Genomic DNA, 12,607 nt, shown 5'->3' on the forward strand with positions numbered 1-12,607 from the left:
AGTGGCATTGCTTCCAGTGTTCAGTCTCCTAGATTCCCTTGGGTTTTCATCGCTTTCTACAAAATCACCGACATGGCCGACAAGAAGAACCTCCTGCTGCTCTTCGACCACCCCACCGAGCCGGTGTTCATGGACAAGGGCAAGACGGTGACCGTCTTCGACGTGCCCGACTCCTTCCTCACCGATCGCTACCGCCCCATTAGCAACGAGGTGCAGAGCCGGGTGGGCGAGACGGTGGAGCAGCGCATTCCCGTCCGGGACATCTCCATTCCGGATCTCCGGATCCCCATGTCCCTGGGCCGCGACGAGCAGTTTTCCCTGTTCCTGCCCAAGCACCGACGCATCGCCGGCCGCTTGATTGACATCTTCATGAACATGCGCTCCGTGGACGACCTGCAGAGCGTGGCCGTGTACGCCAGGGACCGGGTCAACCCGGTGCTCTTCAACTACGCCCTGTCGGTGGCTCTGCTCCACCGTCCGGACACCCAAGGCTTGGACCTGCCGTCTTTCTCGCAGACCTTCCCCGACCGCTTCATCGACTCTCAGGTGATGCGCAAGCTGCGTGAGGAGTCCTTCGTGGTGCAGCCCGGCTCCCGGATCCCCATCACCATTCCCCGGGACTACACCGCCTCTGACCTGGACCCGGAGCACCGACTGTGGTACTTCCGCGAGGATCTGGGAATCAACCTCCACCACTGGCACTGGCACTTGGTCTACCCCTTCGAGGCCACTGACCGCAGCATCGTGGCCAAGGATCGTCGTGGGGAGCTCTTCTACTACATGCACCAGCAGGTGATCGCCCGCTACAACGCCGAGCGCTTCAGCAACAACCTGGCCCGTGTCCAGCCCTTCAACAACCTGAGGGACTCTATTGCCGAGGGCTACTTCCCCAAGATGGACTCCCTGGTGGCCAGTCGTGCCTGGCCTCCGCGCTTCGAAAACACCAAGCTGAGCGATCTGAATCGCGAGGCCGACCAGCTCAACGTGGAGATCGGGGACCTGGAGCGCTGGCGCGACCGCATCTACGAGGCCATCCACCAGGGCTTTGTTATGGATGTGAGTACCATTTAGTAACTCCATAAGGCTCTTTATTAATGAGTAAATATTTAAAGGAACGCGGCAACCGCCTTGCTTTGGATGAGGCCACTGGCATCGACACTCTGGGCAACATGATTGAGTCTTCCATTCTGTCCCCCAACCGAGTACTGGTAAGCTTCAATCAAATCTTGTAATGAAATCTATTCCTGAGAATAATTATTCTTAATTAATTATTAATTATAATTGAATATCCTTTCAGTATGGTGATCTCCACAACAATGGACACACCTTCATTTCTTATGCCCACGACCCAAGCAACAAGCACTTGGAGTCCTTTGGCGTGATGGGCGATGTCTCCACCGCCATGCGTGATCCTGTCTTCTACAAGTGGCACTCGTACATCGACCGCATCTTCCAGGAGCACAAGTCCCGCCTGCCGGCGTACACCGATGCCCAGTTGAACTACTCCGGCATCTCGATCACCGGTATCCAGGTGGCCGCTAACGGAGGCCAGCCCAACACGCTTACCACCTTCTGGCAGCAGTCGGACGTGGATCTGTCCCGTGGCTTTGACTTCCTGCCCCGTGGCAATGTGTTTGCCCGGTTCACCCACCTCCAGCACCTGCCCTTCACCTACACCATCAACATCAACAACGATGGAGGTGCCCAGCGCTTCGGCTACGTGAGGATCTTCATGGCCCCCAAGAATGACGAACGCAGACAGCCCATGTTGCTGCGGGAGCAGCGTCTGATGATGATCGAGCTGGACAAGTTTGTTGTGTCCCTAAACCCAGGACCCAACACGATCCGTCGCCGCTCCACGGAATCGAGTGTGACCATTCCATTCGAGCGCACTTTCCGTAACTTGGATGCTAATCGACCAACTGCCGGATCACCGGAGGAGCTGGAGTTCAACTTCTGCGGCTGCGGCTGGCCCAACCACATGCTCATCCCCAAGGGTCTGCCCGAGGGTCTGCAATGCGACCTGTTCGTGATGGTGTCCAACTACGAGAACGATAGGGTGAGTATTCTCGGCTTCTTCGCAGTTTCTTGAATCTAAAGTTTGGATTTCTTCTTGAAGATTGACCAGCAATTGGTTGGTCGATGCAGTGATGCCGCCTCCTACTGTGGCGTCCGCGATCGCCTCTACCCGGATCGCCAGTCTATGGGCTATCCCTTCGACCGTCTGCCACGCACCGGAGCCGACCGCCTGGTGAACTTCCTGACCCCCAACATGAGCATCGTCGACGTGACCATCCGCCACGATAATCGCACTGTCGCGCGCCCGAACTAAACCAAGTCGAACGCATCCGTACCGACCCTGACCCGAATCCGCTGACCTTGCCCACTTCTAGATACATAACTCTTAGCAATCTATTGCATCTTTATTGAGACTTTAAAATAAACAAGACATCATGGCATTCCACACATCTATCTGCCTTTGTGCTCAATTGTTCTGGGGGCCTGGGAGCAGAGGAGCATCCCATTGATTGCGCTTATCAGTGGTTGGCGTCCGGACTTCGGAGAGCCAAGCCGTTAAAAGGCAGCTCCCCGGGCCGGAGAGGCTCAGTCCGTCAAGATCCGGTGTTTAGTGTAAAAGTGAAATTGATTCCAGATTACGGATTACGAGTTCCAGATTCCGGCGGAGATGAGTCTACGGAGCGTGGTGCTTCTGCTGCTGATAGCTGGCATTGGCGTAAGCGTGTTGTGGATTAAATAATCTAAGATTCCACCATAAAATTAAAGATTTGATGGGTCCATCTGTATAAAATAAATGATGTTGTTAATTTTAGTTCCAAAAATAGTCTAAAATATTAATTTTATAACAAATATTGAATCTTTTGGGAACTAAAATTGGGTTAAGGTCACAATACATTTTTAAAAACCATAAAAACAACAAGAAATAACTTATAACTTAAAAAGATTTTCATTTAATGGAAGATAATTATAAAAAATTAACAAGATCTCATTGATATTTTTGGATGGGTATTCCCATTTCAGTGCGCCTCGGCAGCAGCGAATTATGACCTCGAGGCCAAGACTTTTGTGAACCAGTCGAGTGCCAGATACTACAGATTCTACAACGAGATCGCCGCAGAGACCTACTCGGCGAACAATGAGGACGACTTCGAGGCGCTTTTCTCGAAGCTGAACAACGTGAAGCGGATTGCCGAGGAGCTGGTGAGCATATCCCGCCAGGCAGCCGCATTCGATCTGGAAAGGATTCGCAATCCGGAGACCAAACACGCCCTCCAGGAGCTGCGCAGTGTGGGTGATTTGTTCGTACTCGGGGATGACTACTTCTCCTCCGTTCAAATGAATCTGGCGGCTCTGCAAACCCTCTCCACGGACAAGGACATCGAGCCCTACTTGGGCGGGGCCAAGATGCCTGATGGGGATGACAGTCCGCTGGCCTACTACCCCGACATCCAGAAGATTGTGCAGACTAGTCGAGATTCCGATGAGTTGAAGTACTACTGGGAGACCTGGAGGGAGAAGAACCAGCTCTGGGCCTCGCTTAACTTCTACACGATTGTCCAGTCGTATCAGCGAGCGGCCAAGATCCTGGAGGTGCCAGTACACAAGCTCTGGTATCGCTCCGACAGCCAGGAGATGCTCCAGCAGATGGAACAAGCCATGACGGAGTTGCGTCCGGCTTACCAGCAACTGCACGCCTTTGTCCGCCAGGAGCTGCACAAGAAGTACGGTGGAGAGGTGGTCGACTTGAACAAGCCCATTCCGGATCATCTGTTCCAACAGGTGGTGGAGCAGGCCTGGGCCCCGGGCAGCATTCTGGAGGATTACTATCCCCGTGCCCAGCTCCCGGAGTTCGATGACTATGTTCGTCATTTGAATGCCAAGGCCATGGTCAATGAATCCGAGAACTTCTACACCTCACTGGGATTCGAGCCTTTGTCGCCGGAGTTCCACAAGAACCAGCTGAAGGAGCCTAACGAGGACAGGCCCAATGACGACTGTCGTCCCTCTGTCTTCGACCTCACTCCGCATCCCTACTTGATGTACTGCGAGAAGGTCAGTTTCCGAAAACTGATGCAGTACCACAGTCACTTGGCCAGAGTCTACTATGCCCAGCAGAGAAGCCACCTCCCCTCCTACTATTTCAAGGCCTACAACCTGGAGTTTGCCGTGGGCGAGGCGGTGGTCCTGTCCGCCTCTTCACCCACCCATCTTACGGGTCGTCAGCTGGCCAAGGGAGTGCTCAGTGACCGGGAACTGATGAATCGCCTTTTCCGCATGGTGAGTGGTTTGAGGCCTCGGATAGTTGGGATACACTTTTTAAAATTATTTTTTCCAGTCCCTTCATACCATTCTGAGCATTCCGCTGTACTATGTCCACACCAAGGTGATGCACGACTTGCTCAGTGACGCCGTAGACATGGACACGGTCAACAAGCACTATTGGCGGCTGATGGAGCAGTATGCCGGTGTGGAGCCCCCCATGGATCGTGGCGAGGGAGCCATCGATTTTCCCTACAAATTCTACGTGAACATAGACCAGAATTTCCAGACTCAGTAAGACTTCAAGCCATTAGACCCCCAAGAAGTGATAAAAATAATATCTTTTTCTAGGAAATTCATCTCCGAGATTCTTGGCTATCAATTCTATCGAGAACTTTGCAAGAAGAGTTTCAACAACAAGCCGCTTCACAACTGTGACTTCTATGGCAATTTAGCTGTGGGAAATAGCTTGAAGTACGTAATTGAATTCTTTAATACAATATAACATTTCATTGGAATTGTGTTCCTAGATCCATGATGTCTTTGGGATCTAAAAAGCCCTGGAGGGAAGTGGTGACCAAAATATTACCCAACAACACAGGAATAAGCAGCTTGGCGCTCTTGGAATATTATCAGCCTGTCCTTGATTGGGTCGGTAATTATAACAAAGAAGCCAATGCCAAAATAGGCTGGACAGCTACTAAAAAGAGTAAGTAATACAAATTTTTGTTTCAAAATAAATAAGTAATATTATTTTTTACTTTTAGAAATCGTTTAAGCAACTTGATGATGCTTATATACATATTTAAGACAACCAAACAATGTTTTTAACAGGCAAATTTTATTTTTCTCAGATAAATCATAAAGAAATATTAAAAATATGCTTTTAATTCAAACTTTTAAAATAAACCGCCTTTTATTCACGTATTTGTCAACACTTTTTACGAACCAGTTCAGGGAGAGCTAGTTGTCCCACTCGCATGTGGGGAAAGTGGCATATATTGGGGCTAGCTCCAAAAGCATATGCTAGAGAGAGATGATAGATTACATTTTGTTGGCGCGAAGGAAATCCAATTTAAATTTCCAAATATTTTTATCACTTTTTTGTACACATTTAATTGCTAAATCACACTTTTTGCTTAAATATTTTAGTGAGAATTTCTTAACTAATCTTTATTCAACTGGAAAATCTGTTCCGGCTGTGAGCAGGCTTTAACTTTTCCCTTTCAACTGACGACAGCTACCTGCCGTGGCTTTGCATGTTGCAAGTTGGACCAAGAGCCCTCGAAATGTTGCTTGGCCGGAGTTGAAGTGTCGCAATCCGAAGCCAAGAGTTGTCCCCGGTCTGAAGACCATCGAAGCGGACAGCAGCTTCATGTGCGTTCGCCGCTTGATTGCATCCACTGGCCACATCCACCGACCACATCCACATCCGACTAAGGAAGGAGAAAGATTTTTAGTAATTTTTCAATACTCTTTGAAAATAAAAAGTAATTTTAAAATAAATTAAAAGATTTGAAAGATTATGTTTTTTTTCCTCAGCAATTTTTAAACGATTATAACTCAGACTTGTATATCACAAAGGGTATCATACCATTCGGTTTTTGACTTTTCAGCCGGATTTGGAACCGGCAGCTGCCATGCTTCAGTTGTCCGGCGACAGGCGAAAGGTCAGTGATTCTGGTTGTCTCCAAGCGGACCGCAGGTCATTAGCCAAGACAAAGTCCAAGCCCAACGGATTGTGGAGCAAGGCAAGGTCGGCGGCTTGCCTCCTTTGCGCCTCCCGTTGGGTTTTCCCCAACAGCGGGCGTTTCTCATTTAGACGGCCGAGTGCTTTTTCTTCCCTCCCGAGTGATTTTCCTTCTGCTTTCGTGAGGGGGCGAACTTAAAGGCAATAGAAACTGCAACTTCAACAGCCACTGCAACTGCAAATGCGAATGGGAATTGCGTGCCGCCTGCCCCTTGCTAATTGCGCCAAATTGCGGTGGTCGGGGCGGATACTCGACGCGGAATGAATGGCCGTGAAATTGAATCATTTCCAGCTTCAGCTCCAGCTCCAGCTGCAGCAGCAGAAGCAGGCAGGCCACTCGGCGCGAGTCCAACTTTGACATGGCACGTCGGCTCCCCCGAAACGGAGAGTTGAGTGAAAGGCACCCACGCCGTCGTCCGACATCCGTATATGTATCTCTGGATTTTATGCCAGCTGTTGTTTAAACAAACAAGAACAATCATCCTAAATATTAAATGCCCTTAAATGGTAGATGTAAGACTTGATTTTTAAAAAATATTACCCTAAAAAGGTTAATTTAAAAGAGCATTTAAGTATTTTCTTTCAATTTGTTGCGAGTGGTATCCTGTAACTTTCCAATGCCAATTATCCAAAATTTCAAGACGACCCCTATGCGAGAGTATAAAGACTTGACTGTCCAAATTATGCATAGATATATGGGTATATGTAGGTATAGTTACAGTGTGTAGTATGTGGTGTGTGTGGATGGCTGTAAAAGATGGTGAAAAGAGCCAAAACGGAAACCGCAAAGGGAAAACAAGTTAAATGAAATTTGCATGTCGATGTCAGACAATTTGGTGAACTTTTTTAAATTGCCCATCAGCATCAGGAGATGCATTCACATTACCATTAACCCAAAAAGTAATCCCCATATATAAACACTCGTTCACAAGCTGCCAACATGTGTATATGTGAGTGTTAAATGCGAATTTTGTTTACATATTCATCAGGCACGTTCAAAGCAAATATTTTACCATTTATCTCGCCAAATAACAGGCAAAGTTTAACCAAACACAAACGGAATTCAACTCAAGTCCAGCACAATAACGCGGAATTGGGGGGTATTTGAATAGTTTTAGCATAATTTTATGTGTGGGGGGGATTGGGAAAAGGAGATCTGGGAATAAGCTCTAAAATGGCTTTGTTACGTGGGTCCATCCATTGTCAAGTTCATATTTGTTAAATAGACCCAATTTGGAAGCTTATAGTGGCTTAAGAAGGAGGATGTACTAATGTTGCAAAAGAGAAATCTTTACAGGGAAACTGAATCCATTAAAAAAATATATATGGTTTACTTACTGATTTGATTGTGAAATTAAACCAACTCATACATTTCCTCATAAAATATAGTTTGTCTTATTTCTTCCCTTTCTTAATTCTTGTGAAAAGTTTATAATTAGCTAAACATTTAAAAACCGAAAGCATATAATTGGTTAATGGAATCATTGGATCCTGGTTTATGTTAATTGTGTTTCAAGTCGAACTTTCGTTACTTGTTGTTGCAAAAACAAAAAATAAGAAAAAACGTTTGAGGAAGAAACTGCAGATCACCATCAACGTCACGCGCTCGCGCAAAAATTATGATTATTTGACGAAATCGCATGCTGTGTCTTATGCCAGCTGCCGCAGCGAGGCGCCCCAAAAAAACGCAAAAAAAGGAAAAATAAATAAACGAAAAAATAAAGCCATGGGGGAAAACAGAAGACTGAAGAAGCAATCAGCCGTCACAAACCATCCGAGCATCCATCCGAGAGCTGACCCCAAGCAATTAAGAAATTATGTATATTATGACGCGCGCTGTGATGATGGCAGCCCCGAGTCGAATAAAAAGCAATAAAATGTTACAGCAACAAATGCGAGCGTCGGATTGAGCATTATGTATACGCACCGTTGGTCGAGGGGGTGCGACGGAGCTCGGGTGCCCTGCAGGCGGTGTGCTTTGCTTTTTTCACTGTGCTAACCTTTCTTCTTTTGGGTGCGATTACAATGCCACAATGATATGGCGCGCCATAATTATCATTTGTTGCATCTTCTTTTGGGGATTTTGGGATTTTTGGGGGGCTGCGGATCATTATCCCCATCGCACGCCGTGGACATTGTTCAGAATTTATTTATGATGGAAATGAGGGAGGCGGATGGCAGGCGTTTGCGGTTGCTTCCTGGCGTGTCGAATGCTTCAAAAAACAAAAGACTTAAGGCACGAACTTGAGCTCAAGCCCTGGCAGATTTTACTAAATCTTATGTAAGCGCGTGCTCGCCTTAAATTAAACACCACATTCAAGAGGTCAATGAGAGACAGAGAAAGAGAAAGAAAGAAAAGGAAGAGAGAGAGAGATGGATGGCCTGCTGTGTAGGTGGAGAAATTATGTTGACATCATCGCCAAAAAATGGCCAAGAAACGAACTCAGTCGAAGCCCACAGCAGGCGCCTCTTGAAAAACTGAAGCCCAAATAAAAAAATTGTATTTTACTTTCATTTTCGTTGCGGCGAACGCTCGCCTCTTTTACTTTTTAATGAATTTCATGTATATTTATTTTTCGGTGTTGTTTATTTTTTTTTTGTTTTATTTTTGGTCAAGACATAAAAACCTCCGCATCTAAGTTTGGCTCTTTTGGCTTGTGCCACTCGAAACGGATTGATTGCACTTTTATTGTCCGGATTCCGTTTGGCCTCCGGTCGGATTAATTTTCAAATCGATTTGCAGCAAATCTTCTACAGCCGCAAAACGGAATTGTCCATTAAGTGCAGGCATTAGCTGGCTATAGTAACTCACTAACTGATCGATCGATCGATTCGTCGACTGAAAGTGAGCGGCTGGTGCAATGAGGAAACGTCTATTTATGAAAATCTGTTTGAATGAAAGTCACCAGCTCTAGCCGTTTTCCAAATTGTATTTTAATAGGCCAAGAGTCAATTTCCTGGCCTGATGCCAAAAAAAGCTGTTATTCGCTCAACGATTGTGAAAAACGGTCCAATTTTATTGCCAATTTTGGTTGCGCATTGGCCAATTTTCTAGGTCGCTCATCGGTATATACGAGACGCCTCAGGCTTACGAAACCGCCCAGCAATTTGCCAGTCAAATCTCTCCCACGCACTAATGTGCAAATTAAACGCATTTCGTATGACGTTGCATATGTGACGTTGAGATGGGGCCATCTGCCAGGCAATTACATTTACTCAACATAATTTCTTTCGCTTAAATTTTATGGGCTCTTTAGCCTGTTCAGCGAGCTCTGAGCCATTCCAGGGCCCACATTTCAGGGGGGATATTTCGAGTTATTACTCGGCTCGAAGTCGAAACCCCCTCGGTTACGCATGCCCCATCAAGAGTCAGCGGGTTGTATAAGCCGCCGAGCTCTTCCCGCATTTGACAGAAAATGTGTCGTGTTGGTAGTACCGAGGGGGCTAACAAAAAATAAGCACCACAAAGCACTGCCAAGACAAATGTGTAATTAGCGGGGAGAAAGAAACGTAAAGCGGGAAGTCAAGGCAAGAGAGCTCTTCAAGACAAAAAGATCTAAACGGCTATTCATAATGTCCAATATTTCTTGGGCCATGCCATTCCGTTCAATTGTCTGCAGATGCCATTCGGTAATCCCAATCAGGAAAAGGCAGTTGTGGTAGTAAATTTTTTTTGGTTACCAACTGCTGGAGACTAAATGATTTACGGCATATGTGGGACTTGAGATGTTAATACTCTTTGGAAAAGAGTCTTGGGTTGAGATTCAGTGTTACTCGGTTTTTAAAATAATAATAAAAAATTAATTAGAATTGTGGTGATAAAATACTTATGCAATGTGCCATTTTATTAAAGAAAAAATGTCTAAAATGATTCGGTGTATTCCAGATGGGTTACAATTTTCGATGTCTTCTCACTAATTGCCGCAAATTTCACGATCAAGTTTGGCTCGTGGCACAGACCCTACCACCATCGTCCGCCCTGATTGACTGATCGACTGATGGCATCTGTTTTTTTTTGCCTTTTTTTTTTGCCAGGAATGGAAAGTTTTTAATGTCCTAGCCACGCGTCTTGATCGCTCTCCCTCGCACTCCTATATCATTTTTGATTGCATGCCATTTGTCTCAGTTTCTTGGTTGTTCTGGTATTTATTATCTAACTCCAACGAACTAATACCCGCTAATTGGTTGACTAAATATTGGGAATTTGTCAAGCTCTGCTAATCAAATTAGAAACTGTTATTGATAATCGTTAGCAACAATCGATGCGTGTGTTGGTGTTAAAATCAAGAAAACAATAGAGCGGATTAAATCAGTTCTTGGATTTGGACTTGCAAACGGAACTGCGGTTTTTACAAAAGATCACGTGATTGATACACAGTTGGGGGTTCAGGTGTTCTAGTTGAAATAAGGGTTCAGTTCAGATGATGGAAAAAGTTAGATCCTCTTTGTTGGAATACGAACAATGCACCTTAAGTTTCCTATAGTTTAATTTCTCCCACTTTAAGTACTTAAATTCTAAAGGCTAACGTTTTTAACTTTAACTTTAAATCTCTGCTTAAAAAAGTGATAAAATCGCGGAACACTTTATGACTCTTAACCCGACTAATTTCTCTCGTTTAGTCAGAGTACGCTTAAGATATAGTCTTTAGAAAAAAACCCCTTATATGGATGTACATACACGTATCTGGTGAAAAAGCATCTTCTGTGGCAGATGACGTAGTCAGGGGCTCGCTGGGCTGCGGTTGAGTCCATTATATCACCTCTGGGTGAAAGTGATGATGGCATATGCGAGGCTCTGGCGAAGCCGATACTCGTTTGCGAATATTTTCCTGAATGTGGCACACAGGGTGTGTGAGTGTGCCGGATACGCCCCACGGCACCCTGTTGCCTGGGTGTTGGGTGTTGAATGTTTGGTGTTTGGTGGGCATGGCGAATGCAAGTATGCTAATGCCCATCGATTTGCATTTCGCCAGCAAATATTTTTTTTCAATTATCGATTTTTCGTTTGCCTTTTACTTTGGGAAGGTGTGCATCGACTTCCTCATTGCAGTTTCTTGCCAGGTGATGGAGCAACATGTGGGCTTGTATGTTTTGTCGGTTTTTCTATGTGATGCTTCAATTGGCGCTGATTTTCAGGGGAGAAATCGGCAATCGCGTATAGCCAAACCTAAAGCAAATGCCTGTCATCGATTAATGAATATTCATAATTGTGGACAGCAGCCGAAAGCTGGAAAGCAGCAGTTAGCCCCTTGGAAATTGTGCCACACGAAATTAAGAGCAATTGCTACTCGACTTTGTGGTTGCCAGCAACAGCAACAGCCCCAGCACCACCAACAGCAGCACCAGTAGTAAGAGTGTATGCAAATATTTGCCCTGGCCGCAAAAATGAAAAAAATAAAAACACGAAATGGAAAAGGCCAGCCAACTGGCAACACTTTCCAACTGTCGCAAGCATCCGCCAGCAACATGGAGCTGTAGTTGAAGCGTTAAAGCTGGAGCAGCACCCGCACCAATCTCAAGCCCAAGCCCCAACTTAAACCCAAACCCAATGCCAATGCCGATGCCGATGCCAAAGTCGATGCTGAGATGCCCAGGCCCCGCAGCTAAATCAGCAACATCAACGCCAGCAATGCCAGCAACTACAGATACAGATGAAGAAATGCTGCTGCTCCTTTCACTTTCAATTTGAATCGAGAGCAAAACGGACTTTTAGCTTTGCCAAATGCCAGCACCACACCACCAGCAATCAAAAGTAAATAGAAGAAATCCAAACAAAAAAAATCAAAGACAAAAAAAGTAGCAACGGATACCGGATGAATCATCCGGATGCTGTTTTGTTGACCGCTTCGTGGTTTTCCAAAGGCCGTTTCGCTATTTCTGTATGGGGCGACACAAAAAAATCATCACATGCCATCGCGGTTTCGGGTAAACCCGTGCGTACACCTCCCGGTTTTAAGATCAAGGCTTCTCCGACCAGCCTTGACGTTGAATTATTAAGTATTCACTGTACAGGTTGTGAACGCTCGAGTGGCTCAACCACAGATCAACAGATGAACCATTGTGGGGGCTTCTTTGTGGGTGCTTCGGCCTAAATAAGTTGTCAAATTTTAGCTATTGAACCCTGCCGCACTAATTGAAGGCAGAATGTTACTCTTTGACAAGTTTATTTCAAAAGCAATACAATCTTAAGATCCATAAGAGAGCTATGGAGTTTTAAAACTTATGGAATGTTTAATCCAGACAGATATAAATTAACCATATATTTCTGGATCATGTTGAATAATTTCAATCCATCAAAGCTCTAAATAAAATTATGCACAGCCACCCATTGCCCAGGAAATTCCACGCATTCCTCGTAGCACCTTGAACTTGCACCCTTGGGATACGGTTAGCCCACAATTGGGTTAACCAAACCGCTTGGCCTGGCCAAGATCTTTGGGACCGCAGCTGCTGCTGCTCCTCTGGTGTCAGCTGACACACGCTGCCCGGTCGTATGTACATTTCAATCAAATCAACTGCAATTAGCTGTCACAGCCGAGTCACAGCCTGTCACAGTCTGTCAAAAGGCATTAAATGTTG

General features: G+C 45.8%; 2 protein-coding genes across 2 annotated transcripts; both read left to right on the top strand.

The window, feature by feature from the left end:
• PPO2 (Prophenoloxidase 2) lies at positions 1–2,472 on the top strand. Its single transcript, XM_017238328.3, has 4 exons — positions 1–1,056; positions 1,113–1,208; positions 1,298–2,059; positions 2,120–2,472. Exons 1-4 carry the CDS (start codon positions 73–75, stop codon positions 2,330–2,332), a joined length of 2,055 nt encoding a protein of 684 aa, XP_017093817.2. The 5' UTR covers positions 1–72; the 3' UTR covers positions 2,333–2,472.
• A 146-nt stretch (positions 2,473–2,618) lies between these two features.
• On the top strand, positions 2,619–5,056 carry Ance-4. Its single transcript, XM_017237855.2, has 6 exons — positions 2,619–2,734; positions 3,040–4,296; positions 4,355–4,572; positions 4,630–4,752; positions 4,809–4,987; positions 5,046–5,056. The coding sequence occupies exons 1-6, from the start codon at positions 2,687–2,689 to the stop codon at positions 5,054–5,056; spliced, it is 1,836 nt and encodes a 611-aa protein (XP_017093344.2). The 5' UTR covers positions 2,619–2,686.
• The last annotated feature ends 7,551 nt before the right edge of the window (positions 5,057–12,607 follow it).

The sequence above is a fragment of the Drosophila bipectinata genome, chromosome 2R, assembly GCF_030179905.1.
Source record: "Drosophila bipectinata strain 14024-0381.07 chromosome 2R, DbipHiC1v2, whole genome shotgun sequence".
Classification (NCBI taxonomy): Eukaryota; Metazoa; Arthropoda; class Insecta; order Diptera; family Drosophilidae; genus Drosophila; species Drosophila bipectinata.

Bases quoted from the DNA above. Each gene is read 5' to 3' on its own strand.
- PPO2 (XM_017238328.3), top strand. From the start codon at position 73: ATGGCCGACAAGAAGAACCTCCTGCTGCTCTTCGACCACCCCACCGAG. The intron at 1,057-1,112 runs GTGAGTACCATT...AAATATTTAAAG, and splicing joins ACCAGGGCTTTGTTATGGAT to GAACGCGGCAACCGCCTTGC. The intron at 1,209-1,297 runs GTAAGCTTCAAT...ATATCCTTTCAG, and splicing joins TGTCCCCCAACCGAGTACTG to TATGGTGATCTCCACAACAA.
- Ance-4 (XM_017237855.2), top strand. From the start codon at position 2,687: ATGAGTCTACGGAGCGTGGTGCTTCTGCTGCTGATAGCTGGCATTGGC. The intron at 2,735-3,039 runs GTAAGCGTGTTG...TTCCCATTTCAG, and splicing joins TGCTGATAGCTGGCATTGGC to TGCGCCTCGGCAGCAGCGAA. The intron at 4,573-4,629 runs GTAAGACTTCAA...ATCTTTTTCTAG, and splicing joins GACCAGAATTTCCAGACTCA to GAAATTCATCTCCGAGATTC.